This window comes from Camelina sativa, chromosome 18 (assembly GCF_000633955.1).
Source record: "Camelina sativa cultivar DH55 chromosome 18, Cs, whole genome shotgun sequence".
NCBI lineage: Eukaryota > Viridiplantae > Streptophyta > Magnoliopsida > Brassicales > Brassicaceae > Camelina > Camelina sativa.
The window spans coordinates 9,449,156-9,470,287 of NC_025702.1; the positions used below are offsets into that span (position 1 = coordinate 9,449,156).

At 33.4% G+C, this 21,132-nt stretch overlaps 4 protein-coding genes across 6 annotated transcripts; 1 reads left to right on the top strand and 3 right to left on the bottom strand.

Annotated features, from left to right (window-relative positions):
• Positions 129–4,456, top strand: LOC104760933 (DNA-directed RNA polymerase III subunit RPC5-like). Of its 2 annotated transcripts, none has more exons than XM_010483926.1 (14): positions 129–268; positions 475–905; positions 1,000–1,068; positions 1,163–1,264; positions 1,350–1,418; positions 1,508–1,630; positions 1,845–1,892; positions 1,986–2,092; positions 2,199–2,270; positions 2,424–2,475; positions 3,024–3,652; positions 3,741–3,950; positions 4,031–4,151; positions 4,234–4,456. In XM_010483926.1, the coding sequence occupies exons 2-14, from the start codon at positions 495–497 to the stop codon at positions 4,291–4,293; spliced, it is 2,073 nt and encodes a 690-aa protein (XP_010482228.1). In that variant the 5' UTR covers positions 129–268; positions 475–494; the 3' UTR covers positions 4,294–4,456. The 2 variants fall into 2 exon arrangements, with proteins under 2 accessions (XP_010482228.1, XP_010482229.1); XM_010483927.2 differs by lacking the exon at positions 129–268 and adding an exon at positions 275–354.
• On the bottom strand, positions 4,741–6,382 carry LOC104760934 (ER membrane protein complex subunit 6). The gene is made up of 5 exons (XM_010483928.2): positions 6,221–6,382; positions 5,736–5,849; positions 5,454–5,649; positions 5,297–5,316; positions 4,741–5,018 (listed from the first exon to the last, which is right to left on the bottom strand). The coding sequence occupies exons 2-5, from the start codon at positions 5,831–5,833 to the stop codon at positions 4,988–4,990; spliced, it is 345 nt and encodes a 114-aa protein (XP_010482230.1). The 5' UTR covers positions 5,834–5,849; positions 6,221–6,382; the 3' UTR covers positions 4,741–4,987.
• Positions 7,269–7,931, bottom strand: LOC104760935 (biogenesis of lysosome-related organelles complex 1 subunit 2). Its single transcript, XM_010483929.2, has 2 exons — positions 7,789–7,931; positions 7,269–7,694 (listed from the first exon to the last, which is right to left on the bottom strand). Exons 1-2 carry the CDS (start codon positions 7,870–7,872, stop codon positions 7,398–7,400), a joined length of 381 nt encoding a protein of 126 aa, XP_010482231.1. The 5' UTR covers positions 7,873–7,931; the 3' UTR covers positions 7,269–7,397.
• On the bottom strand, positions 8,333–12,359 carry LOC104760936 (peptide-N(4)-(N-acetyl-beta-glucosaminyl)asparagine amidase). 2 transcript variants are annotated; one of them, XM_010483930.2, is made up of 16 exons: positions 12,114–12,359; positions 11,849–12,013; positions 11,663–11,761; positions 11,463–11,549; positions 11,281–11,363; positions 10,929–11,042; positions 10,734–10,788; positions 10,565–10,651; positions 10,425–10,480; positions 10,272–10,331; positions 10,099–10,186; positions 9,240–10,007; positions 9,093–9,153; positions 8,908–9,010; positions 8,693–8,827; positions 8,333–8,596 (listed from the first exon to the last, which is right to left on the bottom strand). In XM_010483930.2, the coding sequence occupies exons 1-16, from the start codon at positions 12,243–12,245 to the stop codon at positions 8,512–8,514; spliced, it is 2,178 nt and encodes a 725-aa protein (XP_010482232.1). In that variant the 5' UTR covers positions 12,246–12,359; the 3' UTR covers positions 8,333–8,511. The 2 variants fall into 2 exon arrangements, with proteins under 2 accessions (XP_010482232.1, XP_010482233.1); XM_010483931.1 differs by having other exon boundaries at positions 11,849–11,979; positions 12,114–12,205.

Genomic DNA, 21,132 nt, shown 5'->3' on the forward strand with positions numbered 1-21,132 from the left:
TATTAAATACACTAAATATGGAGTATACTTTAATGCGCCATCATTAGTCTTATAATCAATAAATGTAATGTTTTACACCAAAACCCTAAAAGGTCTATTAGCTCTGTTGGAGAATTCGCCTCATAATATAGAATTTTTGTTTTCACATCTCCGGTTCGAACCTTAAAGGTTTCAATTTTTTTTTTTCAGTCTTTCACTTTCTTCGCCGACGTTTCTCTTTTGCCCGGAGGAGTGTGACTATACCTCCTCTTCTGTTCTTGATTTACAGGTTTTTACCCTCTTTCTTTCTTGTGCACACTTCCCGTTTCTGCCAGTTCGTAACAGTTCAAGATTTATTGATTAAGATTTCTGAAAGTATTGGTTTTTAAAATAGTGATTTAGACAAAGTTTGAATCTTTGTTATGATTACGTATTGGGTTTGATCGGTCTTTGTTTCGTTTGATGATTTAAAACCCTAAATTGCAATTGTCACAGGAAGCAAAAAGCTAAAAAATATGGACTTTGATGATGATCCCAAGCCAAAGGAGGTTGCTAAAACCCGTAGATTCGCACCTGGCCGTGCCGGAAAGACTAAACCGAAACCTAAACCGGAACCCCCTGCAGCTAAACCGGAGCAGCCGGCGTCGTCACAAACTGAGTCTGTGAGCAAGAGTGAGCATGACGTTGATGCCAAGTCCACTGGTGCTGCTAAGGTTGAACCACCTGAGGTCTATAATGGTGCTGTGAAAATGGAGATTGATCCAAAAGTTGATAAAGAGCCGGAGGTCATGGAAACTGAGTTGATTGTGGAAGACCAGCTTCCATTAGAGGAAGAGAAAATGGAAGAAGATGATGAAGAAGAAGAAGATGTTGTTGTTCGTGAAATCGATGTTTTCTTCAAACCGTCTATTGATGCTAATACTGAGGTCTGTATTGGATTTGATTCTTCAAACGACATTTTTGGTTTTGCTAATTGTTTATGGAGTTTTGATTAATGTGTATGTTTCTTAAATGTGACAGCTTTATGTTCTACAATATCCTCTAAGACCGTCTTGGCGTCCATATGAAATGGATGAACGATGCCAAGAAGTGAGTGTTCTACTTTGTGTATTGCTATTACTTGATCTGCATTTTTGTTTTGTTTTTGGTTCTAATCTTTTTTGTTTATTTTTGTGTCTTCAAGGTTAGAGTGAATCCTTCTACATCGCAAGTGGAAATTGATTTGTCTATGGATGTTCATTCGAAGAACTATGATTCCACGTTTGGAGTAGATATGACTAAGCAGGTCCGGTTTTAGTTTCCAACCTTGATTTAAGTTTAATCTTTGTGATGCAACTTCATTTCTCTTGTTTATTTGTTCATTTTGGTAGACCTTGAAAACAACATGGAAGCAGCCTCCTACGTTGGATTATGCTGTTGGGGTTCTTTCAGGTGATAAGGTATTGTTTTCCTCGTTTTCGAAAGCTTGATAACATTGTTGTGGAATGTGGACTGGATACCTTATTAAATTGGACTTGTTGACTTGCAGTTACACTTGAACCCTGTTCATGCTGTTGCTCAGCTTCGACCGTCTATGCAGTATCTTTCATCTGACGGCAAAAAGAAACAAGCAGAATCCACTGAAGAATCTGTTGGAACATCCAAAAAACAGGTATAGATCATGATCCAAAATTTGCAAAAGAATTGAGGTGTATTGATTTTGGTTCAATTTTTAAAGCGCTGAAGATTTAGCATTATTGCTCAGTCTTATTTCTATTTCATTTCTTCTTTCTGCTGTGTCAAAGATTGGTTTGAGTAGTTTGGCTAAGCTTATGCCACCGTTTACGTGATTCTAGTTTTGAGTCTATATATTCTATTTGTGGCAGAACAAGGAAATGCAGGCTTCGACGGATCAGAAACCAAATAATGAAGATGTATGACTTTTATTTAGCTTTTATGTGATCGTTTCTTTGGTTTGTTGCTGGATATTTGGTAAACTTATGCTGCTATCTTTCTTCTTCCTTTAGAATTGGGTTGCACTCACGTATCATGGACTTCAGTCAGAAAATTGCTCCAGATATCTTAACGGGATGATGTCGAATGGGAACTCTTCATTAGATTTCAACATGAGCCCGTATGATGTCTTCCTTTTCACTTAGTTCGCCTTAGAGAATTTGGGGTTTTCTTGCTTACCTTAAACTTTTTTCTTTTTCTTAATATCCTCTTGTATTTCCTTGAAGGGGCGTTTATATCAATGAACTGTGCCGTGGAGGAAGCAACAAAAACTCTGAATCGAAAGAAACATCGAAAAGGTAAATATATCAGGGTCATCTAGTTAACATTTGTCATCTAATCATCAAAAAAAATATTCACTGTCGCTTTACCAATGCCTGGGCTCATGTGTCATCTAGTCAACGTTTGCACCCTTTTATTATGTTCCTTAAGATGTAGTCTTCTGCCTACAGGGACTTGCTCTCCTTACCACTTAAAGAACGTGTGCAAAAGTTGCTCTGCGAGGTTGGTGCTATTGTTGTCAGCATTATGTTTCACAATTTCCTGTTCTTTTCTGTTTTTCAAGATGAAAGTTATATGGNTTGCTTACCTTAAACTTTTTTCTTTTTCTTAATATCCTCTTGTATTTCCTTGAAGGGGCGTTTATATCAATGAACTGTGCCGTGGAGGAAGCAACAAAAACTCTGAATCGAAAGAAACATCGAAAAGGTAAATATATCAGGGTCATCTAGTTAACATTTGTCATCTAATCATCAAAAAAAATATTCACTGTCGCTTTACCAATGCCTGGGCTCATGTGTCATCTAGTCAACGTTTGCACCCTTTTATTATGTTCCTTAAGATGTAGTCTTCTGCCTACAGGGACTTGCTCTCCTTACCACTTAAAGAACGTGTGCAAAAGTTGCTCTGCGAGGTTGGTGCTATTGTTGTCAGCATTATGTTTCACAATTTCCTGTTCTTTTCTGTTTTTCAAGATGAAAGTTATATGGTTTGTGCTCTTTTAGTTTTGAGTAAAATATAAGCCATTTGTCTAACTCGTTCTATCATAACAGGGACCACCGCTGCTTCGATACAGTGTTCTTAAGCATTATGCCTCTGAGTTCTCAGACGAGGATTTCTTAGAGGCCCTCCAAGAATATGGCTGGTTAGTTCAAGGTTTATGGACTCCCAAAACTAGTCTACTAAAACTAGACGGGCCTGTAGGAGCTTCCAGGGATTATCTCCTGTGTCTGTTCAGCAAGAATACATCAATAAAGTACTCTGAGGTTGAAGCGATGGGTGTCCTTAAGGATAAGGTGAAAACTATGTTGACTGTATTTGCCAAAGAAAGGCCTCTGCTAAACGATTGGAAGTTCAAAGAGCCCACTGATGTCTCATTCATAAAATCCTACCCAGCGATTGTTACGGAGCAAGATAATTTTCTTACGGAAAAGAAAAAGAAGCTAGAGTCAGTAATGAGTACCCAAGGAGGAAAAAGTAGAGCTAATAACAGGAGGAATGTTGTTGGCAAAAATTCATCAGTTACAGTTAAACCGGAGGTTCCAACAACCCTCTCTGACAAAGGAGGAAGTTCAAGAAATACAATACCTCGTGTTGTTGATGGACAAAATATGCCAGAGGAACTTCGGGTGGCGTTAGCAAAGGCCTTAAAGAAGGTGTTTCAAACTCACAAAGTTTGCAGGTGACATTCTTTAGGATTATACACTTTCAATTATCTGAACTATGAAATATTTCAGATTATTGGATATGAAACAGATTTTTTTGTGCAGCTACGAGACAATCTGCCAAGGACTTAGGGATCTTGCAGTTTCGACATCGAATAATCCAAAAGCTGATTCGGGCATGGCAGTGAATGTGGCGTTAGCTGTAGATGCTTACCAAAATGATCTCCGAGAAGTTATAAGTGGTGAGGCTGTTGACATTTACGGCTCTTTTGTCTCCAAGTCGTCTCCAGACCACCCAGAATATGATGCTTTGAGGTTACTTGTTATTGGAGCATACTCACATTGGTTCTTTATGTTTCTGTGGAAACTCTAATGTCTGTGTTCGTTATCATCAGGGCATTGGTGATTAAGCTCTTACGTGACAATCCACCTGGAACAAGGCTTATGAAGGCTCAAGTATTTACAGAAGGCAGGACCAAGCTTAAACGTGAAATCACCAACAACGAATACATAAAGGTCTTCACTTGAGTTTTCTTCTACGTTCTGTGTTTTGACCAAAACTGTTGTTGTTTTCGTCTCTGACTCTGTGTTGCCGCAGGTGATGCACGACCTCTGTGAAACCAACTCTTCAGGATGGGTTTTACAGAAAGCTCGATGATGGGTTCGTCACTCGTCAGGATCATCACACACAAATCATTATGACTAGAGGCTGAAAATTAGAGAATAGGTTTCAAGGATCTATAAAATTTTGATATATCCTGAGATATCATTTTGTAAACGGTTCAGTAATTTTGTGAGTTTATTAGTATTTATTTTTCCTTTTTGACATCAAACATCTAATTTTTATTACTCAACTAGAGTTGGTGAGACAAGCCACACTGTTAATAGGAAAAGAAGTGGTCAACTTTAGAGTTCCAAACCTGGTCGAGTTTAACTACATGCAACCAATCCCAAAAGCTGATTAGACAATCAATCCCCAATGCATTGCCCATAGAAGAGCTTCAACTCGACTGAGAGTGTGTCCTAATTTTTTTTATGGATCAACTTATCTCAGTATAGCATCTTCCGGTATATACTTAAACATGCAAGTGAACAAAAGAAAAAAAACAATGGAAACATTGAAAATTGGAGGAAAGTGTAAAAATACTTGAAACTGTTCAATCTAAAAGTTTTTCATAGTTGATGTGATCTCAAGTTTAAAACAAAAAAAGAAGTAATACGAACTCATATTCTGTTGTTTAAAAGGGAACCAGAGAAAGATTGACCAATCTATCCAGTTACTTGAAGAGGCTGCAAACCCGAACTCACTCTTGTGTGTTGTTTCACCATCTTCATTTGCTGCTGAAGTTCCCTCAGAATATGTGCACCAAGTCATATGCAAATCTACTCCAACATTAAGGAAACCAACTTGGACAAAGAGAGGCAAGAGAGAACTATTTTCGAGTGCACATAAACTTTTTCTCTATACGAAGTTACCGTGTTTACTAAACCAAAAAGGCCATTTCTAGATTAATCACATGTTTCTAGGAAGCTATCTAATATTACCTACATCATATCATACCATAGGTGGTGTTCTTTCATAAAGCTACTCAAACCTTCAATTTACTTTTTCACAGTTTCATAATATGAGTGTGACAACCAGATGTTGAGATTAAGGATACGTCCAGAACAGCACAAACGACTGCGACAAAGAGAAAACAACACCATAAGTATAATGAGCATAACAACAGGTTGATAGAGCACATAAAAATAGTTGAATCTAAGGATTGTATCTGGAAAGCAACAAACAATGTAAGAAAAAAGGAAACGATGGCATACCATAAGGCCACCAAGAAAGCCGTCAAAAAGGACCCGATTCAACGAATCAAAGTACAAGTCAGCTGAGAACCCTGCCTTAGCCATGAGCCCAACAGATGTGATCAACATAACCACAAAGTAAAATACAAAACCAGTCAAGCCATTGAATCCAATTATTCCTGCAAGGACACCAGCTATGATAGACAGAAACGTCCGGCTGCAAAAACAAAGAAAATATTAGGGACAGCAAACGATCATCTTCAAGGATAACAAGAGAGAGAGATGTAGTATAGAATCACAGACCTGTTCTGTATGACTTTCAAATTGTTCTGCAAATTCTCAGCACTGAAGGTTGGGATGTCACTCATGACATCCTTTGATCTCTTCTCAACAGAACCCATTTAAGATAGCAAAAATCTGAAACAACATAAAATTTCAAATCTTTAGATTACAGAAAAGAAAAAGGGACGAACTTGGACACCATGGAGTACATGGTCAATTACAAACCCTAAAAAGTATTGATTTTGAAGTAAAATTCCACAGAAACACATCAGGGTTTTCTTACTTTGATTCAATGATTCCATAACTGGGTTCTGCTAAGTAAATACGAATCCTAAAGGCTAAGAAGTTACGATGATGTCATAAGTAGTCTAGGTAAGGTTACTACAAGAGAGTGGGAGGAGCAACTATGGTTAATCTGATCTGGTTTTGTCGATCTCTTAAAGTCAATTCCGATCTACTTTGAGATCTATAAACAAACATTGGAAAAGGAATTGAAGAAGGCTTACAATTTAGAAACAAGAGCAGCGAGAGAGAGAGAGAGAGAGAGAGAGAGAGACCGAAGCAGCTTGCGTGGTACTTGAGAGGAACTATAATGGAGAGGACGAGCCAATTTGAGAGAGAGACAGAGAACAATCAGACGAGAGTATTCGTAAATCTCTCTCTCAAGTTCTCTAAACCCAATCAGTGCTTTTTTTAACAAAAGATTAGACCGGAAAATTGAACCGGAACTAAACCATAAACTGGATTGTCCAGAATTAACAAAAAACTCCAACTATGCTACTAGCAAAATTGCTTGATTCAACAGATAACATAAATTACATTGTCACAATTTTTGACGAGAAAAAGCTAATTTCAACTAAGTTTTAATAAAATATATAACTAGGACTTAATTTCCGATAATATTTTCGACGGTGTATGTATTTCACCGATTTATTTTTTTTACACAAATAGACTTGAAAAAAACCAAGAAAGATTGGTAGTAGGTTTCATTATAGTTCAGTTTGCTTTTAGTATGTTTTAACATGGACAACAAACATAACTCATCTCCATTAGATTAGTTCATCGATAGATAAACTAGTTAGAAAATGTAATGGTATCCATACAAAAAAAAAAAATTTAGTACACTACTATATTCGTTTTTATGAGTCATCAATCAAACCCATAAACTAAAATGAAAAAAAAGAAAGAAATGTAAGCTCAAATATTTAGACAAAACAACTAGCAAGCAAGGTATAAACTAGTATTATTATGTGTAGGGTTGGTTACTGGACATCCAAAGAAAATTGTGATTTGGTTTGAAACCAAGCTAAACCAAACCGTTTGTGTTGAGAAAATACAACGGTTTTGGCATGGATTGAAGTTCGGTAACCCACCCGCCGTAGCCACCACCACTGATGATTTAGCTCAGAACTTCAGATACTGAGTGTAACTGGATTAGTCAGATTGATGATACATGAAATCTTTCATATACATAATTAATTACCATCTCTGTTAAACTTCAACCTAATCGAGACCAAAAAAAAAACCTATCTAAGCTAGCTTCAATTTCTAAAATCCAAATAAAAAATTTTCGTTAGGTTTTCACTTTTCGATCCCATCATCAATCTCAGTAACAAACATTACCACAAACGATGATAAAATATTGTTGTTACAAATGGTTGGTGCTAATAACTGAATCAAAAATTAATCTGTAACAACAGAGTCATTAGAGCGACGATGATGAGGATGACGATACTCAGTTCGAACTTTGGATTCGAGAACCGAGACATAACGATCTAGAACAGAGATCACAGCTTCAAACTCCGACACTTGTTTCTCGATCGCGTCAATTTGTCCGACAAACTCATCAAAGCCACCACTTTTTGATTTCATCTGCTCCGCGAAAACTCTCAGCCCAGATGCCACGTCACCTAAATCATCGTACTCCGACGCAACTCTCAGATTCATCTTCTCCAATAAATCCAGATGGTTGTTCGTTCCCTGTTTTTATCTAATTCCAATTATTTCAGAACTGTCTAAAAACAATTGATACATCATACAATAAAAAAAGAAAGCTGTAAAAAGTTAAGTTGACCTGGAGCTCGGATTTGACCATGGTTGATACACTTGTGAAGAGGTTTTGTAGCGATTCAGCTAGATCATCACGCGATTCCGCCATTGTTAGCAGAGAGAGAGAGAGAGAGAGACAATTATCGGAATACGCAAATAAATAATGACTCTTCTATTGTTGTTTTTTTAGTTATATGACATTTCATTAAATTAATTATCTTGAGTTGATATTATAGTAATTGTTTACTACTTTGCTTTATCATTGATTCTTTTTTTTTTGTGGTTTGAATTTGATTATTTCATTTGTTAATTCAGCAAAATGTCGTAATATTTTCTTCAATATCATTATTTTCCTTAAAAAAGAAAAAAGAAAAACATTTTGAGATTACAAAAATCACAAAGCTTCCACAAATAGTTCCCAAATTTATGAAAAAAATGATTGCAAAATTTTCAATTCACAGTTTAGAATTCACTGAGAATAGTTAGAAAAAATTAGTACCAAATGAAAGCTTTTGGTTGAGGTAATTTTGTTAACCTGACCAATAACGCTACTTAAAGAGACATCAAACACACAACAAAATTGGTCTCATGAAGTTACATGTTATATAACTTATAACCATAACAATAGCTTTCACATGCACATTATACAACAAAGGCCAATTTGCAGAAAGTGAAGACAAACAAACTGTTGTTTTTGGATCTATATATAATACACAAAAAAATTACATTTGATGTTGCATCCTTGATTTTACGGGTGGCTTCTGTACAGATCGATGCCACCTAGGTGTAGTCTCGAGGTCGAATTCACGTCTCTAACACTTAGAAACCGGAACCTGCAATATACACACATTAGATATGACCATAGGAAAAAAAGAAAAGCAAATGGGACACAATTAAGTTGTAGATGAGTGAAAAGGTTTGTAATATACCTGAAAAGATTTGCTTGGAATCTAGGTGTTGTTATTTTGTAGGATTTGCGTTGGAACCTCTCCTCGAACACCTGACAAGTTTGCTTGTCTAAAACACACCATGTCGATCCACCATCGTTGCTTCCTTCAAGAATCCTGGGAGAGGCAACAAACAGTGTTGTTAAAGCATCAATTGTGTATGTTTAGACTTTTGAATAATAGGAAAAAGACATTACCAATCTTTGGGGTCTCTCTCTGGGGCATCGTTAGCAGACATGAGCTCGTATGCTATGAGTTGGTGCATCTGGTTGTAGAGTGTTTTGTACACAATCCAACTGCCTGTAAGAGGAGAGATTGGTATATCGCATCGTAACATGTACTAACAAATCTCAAAATTTTAAATCAGGCTTTATTTCATTACCTTTTGCACCATTTGGTTCTTCCCATTTGGACTCTTGGATTCCATCAAAAGCTGCAGTTGCCTGAGGCATTGAGAGGCATGCTATTTAGGAATAACCACAATAAGTTTAATGGTAAGATGAGAGTTGTAGTTAGTGTTACTACTTACAATGCCAGCAGGAAGCTCTTCACCACTTGCGAGTACAGAACCAGAGCATACCCTATTTTGTCTCACAAATGGGAAAGACAGTGAATCTTTGTTCAAATTTTGGCATTTGTTGAGGTCAGCGACCAGTTCCCTTAAAGCGTCCAATGCAACGGGCAATGCTAAAGCAGTTTTTGTGGGTTTCCCATCTAAGCATAGTATGACACTTTTCTCATCTGTGTCTTCTTTCTCACTCTTTAAAGAAACAGCGAGAAGCAAACCACCCAGTGCAGGTAGAAACTGCTGCAGCAACGAACTTGAGCTATCTAAGTCTAAACTCAAGCGAGCCTTCCTTGTTTTGTACGGCTCATTTTTCAGATCAACTAGGACTTGCTTGATCATCTTAAGTACCTCAACTGCTCTTGCTACAGGTAAGCCGACCTCAACTAACTGAGTCAGGATAGGCAGAAACGAGTCATAAATGTTGGTCACATGGTCATCAATGCATTTGCGAACTGGGCAAGAGGAAGAGCTGACAGAGGAATCTTCATCTGAACCAAATTCTGATCTCTGAATGCGCCATTCCCTGTCACCACTTTGCCTTCCGGGTAAAGAAACTGAGGCATCATCTGGGGAATACAGATTTCTCTCAAGTTCTTCCTGCTCATGTCTGTCTCGAGTTTCAAGCTTAGGTAAAGACTGGTACATTAAGCTATTTCGCCGTTCCCTTGTCAGGGTTCGAAGAACATCTTGCAAAGATGATTCAGTTGTGAGAGTTCTTCTAGATAAAACCTAGAACAGCAAGACCATGAGTGATGAATGTAAATCCTGTTTCAGATACTTTTAGACAAACAGAACATTCAATGTTTTGGTGTAGCATTACCTCATGCCATTTCTTTGTATATCGCTTAGTAACATCACAAACTCCATCCTTGGAAATCGCTATAACATAATTCAATTTCTTATTCCATCTACAAGGCAGAGATTTTGTCTGAATATGGCAGTCCATTATGGGGATTGCTCAATGTATAGAACATGGAAAGCAAGAAATCATACCCTTTCTCATATAGCATGGGTTTGTCATACACTCCTTCACAAGGGTCAAGATGGATCCATCTGCAGAAAAGACAAAAACGGCATAAATTGCTTCACAGTTGTAAGATCCTACAAAGGAAATCAATTGACATTTGTTTGACACATGAAGTTTACCTCTCCAACGAGTTAGAGAAGCATTCCGTCCAGACGTGATCTGTGAAGTCCAGTATCTGTAAATGAATACAAATATTACAAAAATAAAAGAAAAAACTAGAACTTTTGCAGAGAGTGACAATGTTAGGTAGCAGGATTACCAAACGAGAATCATAGCCAAACGAGCGGCAGTATAGCGTAAAGCAGTTTGCCCACTCTCCGCAACGACCTCTCTTTGTTTCTACAAGCTGCACATACAGGTAAGAAAAACGGAACCTGTCAATGAAGTCAAGAACATATATCTTCCAATGTACAAAACTGATTAGTTACCTTTAGTGGATCGTTGTACCGAGGGAAACGAGTAATTGTTGGACACATGGTACAGCTGTATAAGTTATAGTAAAATGATAAGTCAATTAAATTTAACAACAGAAAATACGAGTAATTCTTGCTCTCAATCTAATACACATGTTACATATCCAGCACAAAAGAAACTATACAGAAGTACATAGTAATTTTACGTACCGATATAATTCAACTCGATTAGCTCCATAAGCAAGCTCTGAGGTAAGTGGGTCACCCATCCCCTGGCCTATGGTTTTGTTACCACAAAAGTCACAAGAAGGTTCATTGACCCATCTGCATTATCAAACAGTTAAACAACTTAATAATAAAAGAGGTCTTAAAACTACTATGGCAATATATATTCTTAAAAGTAAATACGCTACACAGAGACAACAAATAACAGTACAATCCAAAGAGAAGATGATATGATCTCCCATATTTGGGATCAAAATATGAACTAACTATTGGATTATTTGAATTTCAATGTGAGAAATCCTAAAAGAAAAAAGGAAAAGGGAGCTTAGGGAAAAACCTGAAGGATCTTTTGAACCAGAAAAGTAGCTGAAGCAGGAAAGCATCTTCCTTTTCCTTTTTCGATGGTTCGAAATTCCCCTCCTAAAATGTTTGTTAGAAGCAGCTTGGATTAGTCTAAAACCTTTCATTGTAAATTTCATCAAATGTTTCAATATCAGAACTTATATAGTTGACTCAAACCTTGGCAAGAGAAACCAATGCTTTCTCTTCGAGCTCGTCTTTAGGAACAGTCTTTCGAGCAGCTTCTTGACGGGCTGGATCTTCATACTGAACATAAACAACAAAAAAATTACAATCAATACATCAACCAGAAAAAACCAAAAAAAAAAACACAAAAACTAGAAATCATAAATCAAAGAATCTTAAGTGTATCATCACACCATGAGAACTTGGCTGACATAAGGCCTAACTCTCCCTTCGAATCCACCGTTATCTCGTGCTGCAACAAACTGCTGAAACATCATCGCATCTTCTTCTGCCTGTAAAACCAAGAAACACACAAAAAAATCAAAACAGGTTTCATCATTATCAAATCAGGTTCGCATGGAAGTAAAAAAAAGAATAACCTGCAGCATTCGAGCCAATTCTTCATCTGATTTCACCATTTCAGCATCTGAAGTCTCAACAGAACCTTCTCCTCCTCCTTCGATTGAGAGCAATCGAAGTGTATCGGATATAGAAGCGAGATCAGACTCATCTGATACCAATCGATCATCATCTTCCACAACGATCTATATATATATATATATATATATATATATATATATATCAACCAATTTGATCACAAATATCATCAAAGATTCCATTTTTTTTAAAAAAAGCAGATTTTACCTTTTGTTCTTCAGGAGGAACCAAAGTGAGAGAGAAGATTTGAAATCGTAAGACCTCAAGGCCATCTTCAGTGTCGTAGTCGACCTCGAAGCTCGAATCTTCGTGGCGTACAACGAACCTTCGAGCCACCATTTTTTTCAGATTATGGAGAATTCCAAAATGATCGATTCCTCTTCTTAAGTCTTTTTAACAAGTCTTGGAGGACAAAAGGGGAAGAAAGACAGAAACAAGTCTTGGAGGACAAAAGGGGAAGAAAGACAGAAACAAGAACGAGAAAACTTATTCCGGTTTTGTTCTTATATCTGAAAACCATGTTTGGTACGATTTGATTTTATGGTCTAAAGTCTAAACCATGTTTGGTTCATCACTTCATTGTTTAACCTCCTCTCAACATGACTAGATAAATTTATTTGCCGTTGCACAAAATTTCAAAATTTCAAACTGTTAACCTTACGGGTGTATTCAAATTGATCTTTTAAGTATTTTGTGTAAAATTTACAAATCCTATATTATTCTTAAAATTTATTGTTATTGAACTGATGATTTAAAAATCTATTCTAAAATTCACGGTTATTGAATTGATGATTTAAAATTTTACTTTAAAATCCACGGTTATTCAAAACAGTTCATGGATTTGAATAGGGGTGTTATTAGATTCCAATTTATAAAGAATTTTGAATACTTCAACAAAATCATGAAAAGTGAATAAGTAAAAGATTTTTAAAGATTGCTAAAGAGTATTATTATATAGTTTTGTTGATTCTGTTATTGGAAGGTTGATTCCTAAATCTATATGGAATTATAAATTCTAAAAATCAAAACACATGGATTTTAAAATAACATGTTTTATCCTTGGATTTAAATCCTTCTATTTTACACTTTCAAATCCATTCAAATCCATATAAAACATAATGTGGATTTTGAAATCCAAAAACAAATCATTAAATGAATAACATGAGATTTGAACAAGTATTTGTAAATCATGGAACCAATAACACATAATTTTGAAAAGTATTTACAAATCAATGATTGAATAACACATTATTTTTGTTTGGATTTCCAAATCCATTAAAATTATAGAACCAATAACCCCCTCTTAGTTTTCTAAAATCTTGTAAAATAATCCAAACAATCCCAGTATTTTTGTGATACTTTCCATGACTTTATTTTGTGAAGAAATTGTATAAAATCATGAATCAATAACATAATAATTGAATTCATTAATAATCCTAGATTTTTTTATTTTAATTGAATAACACAAAACTTTTAATGACTTTATAAAAGTCTGAATCCAATAACTCAAATTTGTTAAGATTTTAAATGACTTTTTACAAATCACAAACTAATAACACTAAACTTTTGCAAAGTTTAACAAAATCTTGATCTAATAACAACAATTTCTACATAACATAAGTCTTTAAAACATTTAGGGATTCTGAAGGATTTGAGAGGATTTGAGAGTATTTGTTTAGTTAAAAATACATAAATCCAAATCTCATGATTTTTGGTGGGATTTGAAAGAAATTTACAATAAATCATATCAACTTCTCTAATATCATTAAAATCATTTAAAATCTCATAAAAACTCAAATCACTTGGAATATTATTGAATTTGAGTACATCCCCTACGATTTATGAATTATTAAAATTTATAAACATGGATTTTCTTAAAATCAAATTTCATCTTAAATTTTTTAAAGTGACATATATCTTATATATATATTTTTTAATCATCAAAGGGTATGTTTCAATCTTTTTTTTAATACTGAAATTCAATTGAACAGAGATCAAGAAAAGAAAACTACTAGTAAAGAAGACATTATGTATATTATTAATAGCAATCTGAAATCATAATCGAAGTAAAAAATCAACAAGGAAAAATAGCAAGGTAAAAAAAAAGAGATATTTGGCAAGATAGACAGTTTTTCAAACTTTATTAGGAAAGTAGTACAGTCCCTATTCACAATTAGTAAAATAAACGGTTTATATTATAGTACACTATTTGGATGACTCTCCAGCCCTCAACCAAATATAATATTTACATATAGTGCTATGGGTATTAAAAAACAAAACTTTATCTTTGTGAATAGGAAATTGTGTATTTCTCTCTTTTTTTTTTTCCTGCTTCTACGATTCTCTCTCTCTCTCATTCTCTTTCTATATATAGTATTATTTTTATTTCTTTTTTATTCATCACATTAATATTTTCCTAATTATTCAAATATTTATTAATATATTTTTTCTTTTTAAACTTTTTCCACATATAAAAAATCTATGTTTTTTTTATAATTTGATATGCATTTTGTTTTACTGATTTCAAATATATTTCATAGATATTTTATCTTCTATCCAGCAGTATTTGTGTACGGTTTAAATCATTTAGCATGTTGGATAGATTCAAACCGTCCAACAATATTTGTGTACGGTTTAAGCCATCCAACATATTGGATAGATTCAAACCGTCCAACAATACTTGTGTACGGTTTAAACCATCCAGCATATGAAAAATCTAAGAATTAAGTAAATTATATATGTACACTTCAAATGTATACAGACATCTGTACACTTAATAATGTGTACAAACATCTGTACACTTAATCATGTGTACGAATACAAAATATGTAACAAAAATATTTAATATTATCAAATAAAATCATCAAACAAAATGCATATCAAATTAGAAAGAAAAAAATATAGATTTATATATATCTGAAAATTTTTTAAAAACCAATTTTTATTGACTAGTATTTTAGTTTTTAGATTGAAAAAACATATAATAAAGAGGAAACAAAATAAATAAAAAAATGATTTTTTTTTTGCAAAGATGGAGAGAGACGAGAGTTGGAGAAATAGATTGGAGAGATACTTGAAAAAAAAATTGGAGAGAGAAGAAAGTTGCACAATATGTGATAATTAGAGATAAAGACATAATTGTAACTACATCAATTCTCTTTTTTCTCTATTAGACAGAGGTTCTATTACAGGCACAGTGATGAAAGTCTATTTTTCTAATTTTGAATAGTAATGTGACTACTTTTCTAATTATATTTTGTAAATGTACTACAATTCAAAGAAACAAAAAAAAGACTTATTTTGAGAATAATTTAACTTCAGCGATCATGTTTCACTTTTAACATTAAAATCCTTCTGAACAGGATTAATATTGTCTCCCGATAGAGATTTGTAACAATTACAAAAACGAAAACGAGGATGGAATAAGCCCAATGCCATGATGACTCAATATCAAAATATAGACCGTTGATACCTGAAGCAAATCCGGAGAAGGCTACCATCATAATATATAGAATCTAAAACCCATCTATTGGGTAACTAAATTGAACAAATGAGATCAAGGTGAGGATTATACAAATCCATATCAAAAAGATATCCCACCTCTGATCCATATAAGTGATCAGAAACATTGTTAGGCTAACCATAAATTGGAAAATATTGAAGATAAATCGGTTAGCCTTGAAAATTGGGCTTGGTGAATTTGAAGAGTTGATGCAATCCAATCAATCAATATGCGAACGAGACCAAATATGCTACCTAACCCCCCGTACCTTAGACATGCATATTCGAAGCTCATGTCTTCCTTGTATGGATACATATTTTCCCATGCTATTCCACCACAAAATATGGATAAGATGGACATATGGATCCATAGTGTTCGGGATATTCGATCATTTAATCCTATGATATCATCAACATAGTTGGTGGGATTCTGTATGAGTGTGTCCGAGCTTATTTTAATTTCATCCAAGTTCACCGACCGGTACACTTTATGTTTGTTGTGTTGTCTATGAAGTTCTAAATGAAAGAGGAAGCGATAACTTAGAATTTAAGTTGTAATACTAATACACCATTTTTCTTTTATTCTATCATTTTCTTATTTGTACAAACATAATAATTAGTCTTAGAAACAAGAAAAATTGTTTAGAATCTGTTGTTTTTCAATCACACATGTTAAAACGAAAAATCAAAAGTATTTAACTTTAGTAATGAAAAAGATAACATAAGTAAAAATCATTATATATTTGTAGTTTTTAAAAAAAAAAATGTAAAATTATATTATTTGTACAGGTGTTAGAAACTAGAGACTATTTATAATTACTTGTAATATTTGAAGTTATACAACCATATCTTTTTCACAGTAAAAAAAATATTAAAAAGAAACAAATTAAATACGAGATCTCTTCCATATATACTTTAATTAATGCTTAGAGATTAACACAACAAACATATATAGTATAAAATATATGTATGCCAGTTAACTCCAACGCAAAAATGTTCTCCAATTGGTCAACTGAAATTGTTGGTGTCAACGACATGAAGACACGAGCATTATTTTTTGATTTCGCATTGAATTCCATCTTTGGCTTCGCGAGGGCATGAGATTCTTTGATTGCATACAAAGAAGGAATGAGTTTTGGTTATGCTATATTTAGGTATTTGGGGTTCTTGTGCGCCTACTGTTACGTTTGCAAGTTGAGTAGTTGCTTTATCTCTTCAGATTTACCAAACCCGGCTTACAAAGCCCACAAAATCTTCATCAACATTTTAACATTCGTTGTCAGCGTCGCTATGTTCCTCATCAGTTACACGTGGCAGCGGTTGGATGTTTCTGCTCTTATATTTTGTTCCATCTTCGCTACAATCTCATTGTTTCAGTTAATTCTTCCCGTGGATGGCTTCAGAAATGGGTATATTTCTAGCTTAACTTTATTTGGGATGGCATGGGGGATCGTTGGTCTATATTCTGATGCACCAGTCGGTTGGATTTTTTTTGGTGTTATCATCATCATAAATTATCAATACGGGTTTGTTTCAGTAATTTATGGGGATGAGATGAAGTATGTTGAAGAGCGTTTTATTGCCGACATAAAACATTCTCATGAAAATAAATCTAAACTGTACAGTTATTTGAGGAGTTGTGTGGTTTTTCTCCCAAGAAAACTCTTTCTTTTATTTTTCTTAATGTTGTAATTTTTTTGTTTCGTAAGAAATGTTATTTTCTTTCTGGAACATATTGGATTAAATATGGGATTCGGCGTATGGGATACCCGAAAAAAGTCTTTAAAATTAATAAAATTTAAATAAGTTTAGCTAAATTTTGACTTATGTAACAAATTATTTTAGATATTTTGGTTATTATTGATATTTAAGTGTAAAACTATTTAAAATATTCAAAATTGTAATCATAATTTTAAGTAATTGAATTATATTAATACTAAATATTATAAATATGTTAATATGTTCGGGTTTGATGGATACCCAAACGGGTACCAAGTATTACCCGAACCTAACGCAAACCCACGAGTATTGGAAAATAGAATCCAATATTATGGGCAAATCTATATCCAACCTGAATCCGGTTTATTGGGTCGGATTCCGGATTAGATATTTTTTATGCACAAACCTCGTGGAGCCCATAACCAATGAAAAATAGGAACCACCTCTTCATTTAAAATATGAAAATTGTACCACTTACATTTCATAGTGTGACCCCAATAAAACAACAATGTATCTCGTATTCAAAGATGCAACGCATGCAAAGCACCAATGATCTTGCTTTTCACACTTTTTCGTGCATAAAGTTACCCCATCAATAACCAAACCCCATTTTGAGTGCATTCACAACAAGAGATCCTAATTGCCTTGTCAATTAATACTCTCAAAAGATCCCAAATCAAAGAAAGATGACAAAACAGAAACAAGATTTGACAAAACCAAGCTTCAAATTCTCCTCACACATATTCTACAAACCATGTCTAATTTTATCCGCTACACCCAAAAACCACTATGCTTCGACAAACCAAGTTTCATACAGGCGTTTCATCATCATCATATCAGATTCCAATGAAGTAATAAGAAAACCTGCAACATTCGAGCCAATTCTTCATCTGATTTCACCATTTCAGCATCTGAAATATCAAGAGAACCGTCTCCTCCTCCTCCAATTGAGAGCAATCGAAGTTATCGGATATAGAAGCGAGATCAGACTCATCTGATACCAATCGATCATGATCTTCCACAACGATCTATATATATCAACCAATTTGATCACAAATATCATCAAAAGATTCCGTTAAAAAAAAGAAGCAGATCCACTACAACAAATATGAGTATTGATAGCAGACGATTAATGCTATAATATGCTTATTATAGTGTTTTCATGAATGCTATAAAAAGAGACGCTATAATAGAGTGGCTATATAAGATAGCGTTTTCGGGCAAGCGCTATCGTAGGGTATCCTATAATAGCATATTTAAAATGTTATATTATAGTGATTAATAACACATATATCGTGCTATATTTAATTATATAATAGTACTTTTTGCTTGCTATATAGACGTTAAACGTAGCTATCTTTTCTTGCAATGATTTAATTTTAGTAGCTCTATGTTAATGCCATTTGATTATTTCTCTTAGCATTGGTGTTGAGCTATTTGTATATGAGTTGTAGCTTTTGTTATGTGCTACTAAGTGAGTGTACAATGACTTCATTTGTCCGCTATAACGATCAATTAGGTTGCTTTTCTGATTACTATAAACCGTTCCCTATACAACATGTTCACATGAAGTTACAATTTAAAAGTATAGAAACCTGTGATGAAGCTGAAAATATATTCCATAATAGAAAATATCAAACATTGTTATTTCCCAACAATGAGGATACGATTCAATTCCATAAATCCCAAACAAAGAACACAAGTCTCATTTGCCACAACAACGAAAGTAGAAAATCATACGGTTCTTACTCGACATCAAATGATGACAACGTTTCTTCAGGCCATACTATACTGGTACCAATAGCATCCTCCATACACTCAATAGCAGAATTAGGCCTCCAAACCTTGGCATCAGGCACCTTCACTACATCAACCACACAAGGACTGCATTATGACCCAAAGGAACAAAATGCACTAACTGCTCTGGGTTGTTTGAAGACCAGCGTCCTTCTGCAATAACCCTATTCTAACCGGTAATGTCCAGCAGTCTACACTTCTGATCCTTCTTGACAATCCGTTTTGGAGAAATATGCTGCATAGTATCTAATATAATAAAGTAGGCTTACACTCTCTAAAGAAACTCTATCTATCTGCTATGTGGTACCTCTGAATCTTTCTTTTTCTCTCATGTTTAAGCTAATTATTAATAGGCTTTAAATAGTTAATGAGCCACAGAAATATCTCGACTTTCGAAAGCAAAACCGACGGAATCTCACAGTTTCGTCTTCTCCTCTTTCTCGCCTCTCACTCTTCCCCACCCTCCCCTCTTATCTGTTCAATTACCGCTAGAAACCCTAATTAATCTCACCACTGTTTTCATGGTGTTCCATTGACCAAAAACGGAGATCTTAAATCAATATTTCGTCTGTAAAAAGATTACGTTAACGTCGTTAAAAAACGTAACAATGTGATGTGGGAAATTGGAAAATCGTGATAGTTCATATATTTTTTTATCAACTATAAAATAGTTTAAGTATTTTTTTGGCAACGGAAAAAAGTTCGTGTTTTTTTTTGGTAATTATTAAATATGTCATGTATTGTTTTGGCATTTTTTTAATCTTTATAATTTAAAAATATGAAAAACACACTCTTCTATTTTTGATTGTTATCATCTAATTTAAAAATATATAATTTATTTTCATATTTAATTTGTTTGTGACATGTGACATATTGTCATGTAATTTTCTTTTAAATTTATTTTGTGGTCTCTTTTTAATATTTTCTTACCCAATTATTTTATATATTTTATATTATATAATATTATATAATTTCAGTTACTCTCTCCTTAATGGTCTATTTGGTGTTCATTTTCTTAAACATATAATATTTATTTTTAATTAAACCTAAAATACAACATATTTAATCATATACATTAAATCATGCTTTAAATATACACTTTAGTACTAAATTGTAACAAAAATTACATAAATGGTGAATTGACTATTTGTTTTCTCCATTCACTTACAGTTAAGTACCATATCAATTATAATTATAACTCCTCTAATTTAATTTTTGAGAAATGTAACTTCCATCACTTCTTATCCTATAAATAATCATTCTCACATCCTCCTCCATCATATCTCAAATCCTCAATTTTTTTTTTTCGTTTTAAATATTCTTGCATTGGTTGAAAACTCAATGAAGATTATATTTTTTTATATTATATAATATTTTTTTAATTTCAGTTACTCTCTCCTTACTGGTCTATTTGGTATTTATTTTCTTAAACATATAATATTTATTTTTAGTTAAACCTAAAATACAACATATTTAATCATATACATTAATTCATACTTTAAATATACACTTTAGTACTAAATTATAACTGAAATTACATAAATTGTTAATTGACTATTTGTTTTCTACATTCACTTTCAGTTAAATACCCTAGCAATTATAATTATAACTCCTCTAATTTAATTTTTGAGAAATGTAACAATACCCCATCACTTCTTATCCTATAAATAATCATTCTCACATCCTAATCCATCATATCTTAAATCCTAAATATTTTCTTTGTTTTTTTTTGTTTCTAATGTTCTTGCATTGGTTGAAAACTCAATGAAGATAATATTGTAAGAGTTTAATAATATATTTTACTTTGTTCTCCATTTTATTTCTTCTTGCTTTTATGTACTTATGTCTTTACTTTAGATGTTAGATTATTTCTTACATATTCATATATATTTATTTGATTCTTAAAAATATGTAATGTTCTAACTTCTAAGGAAAGAAATTTTTGTAATATAATTGTGCAATATCAAATCAATTTTTCTTAACTCTCTCTTACCTCTAACAAAATTGTAATACATTTTTAAGAATACTCATCATTATATTTAGTTTCTGATTAAACATATAATTACATAAAAGATCATTAAGCTATATTTATATAATTCAAATATGTACTTCAAAAGGATTTCTCTATATAAAAACAATATAATATTCTATTTTCTATCTACCTTTTACTACAAAGATGAAACAATTATAATTAAATCTAGCAATATAA

Bases quoted from the DNA above. Each gene is read 5' to 3' on its own strand.
- LOC104760933 (XM_010483926.1), top strand. From the start codon at position 495: ATGGACTTTGATGATGATCCCAAGCCAAAGGAGGTTGCTAAAACCCGT. The intron at 906-999 runs GTCTGTATTGGA...TAAATGTGACAG, and splicing joins CTATTGATGCTAATACTGAG to CTTTATGTTCTACAATATCC. The intron at 1,893-1,985 runs GTATGACTTTTA...TTCTTCCTTTAG, and splicing joins AGAAACCAAATAATGAAGAT to AATTGGGTTGCACTCACGTA.
- LOC104760934 (XM_010483928.2), bottom strand. From the start codon at position 5,833: ATGGGTTCTGTTGAGAAGAGATCAAAGGATGTCATGAGTGACATCCCA. The intron at 5,650-5,735 runs GTCTGTGATTCT...TTGTTTTTGCAG, and splicing joins TTGAAAGTCATACAGAACAG to CCGGACGTTTCTGTCTATCA. The intron at 5,019-5,296 runs GTATCCTTAATC...ATGTTGGAGTAG, and splicing joins TCGTTTGTGCTGTTCTGGAC to ATTTGCATATGACTTGGTGC.
- LOC104760935 (XM_010483929.2), bottom strand. From the start codon at position 7,872: ATGGCGGAATCGCGTGATGATCTAGCTGAATCGCTACAAAACCTCTTC. The intron at 7,695-7,788 runs GTCAACTTAACT...AGATAAAAACAG, and splicing joins TGGTCAAATCCGAGCTCCAG to GGAACGAACAACCATCTGGA.
- LOC104760936 (XM_010483930.2), bottom strand. From the start codon at position 12,245: ATGGTGGCTCGAAGGTTCGTTGTACGCCACGAAGATTCGAGCTTCGAG. The intron at 11,762-11,848 runs GTTATTCTTTTT...TTGGTTTTACAG, and splicing joins AATTGGCTCGAATGCTGCAG to GCAGAAGAAGATGCGATGAT. The intron at 9,011-9,092 runs GTAATGAAATAA...CTCCTCTTACAG, and splicing joins AGAACCAAATGGTGCAAAAG to GCAGTTGGATTGTGTACAAA.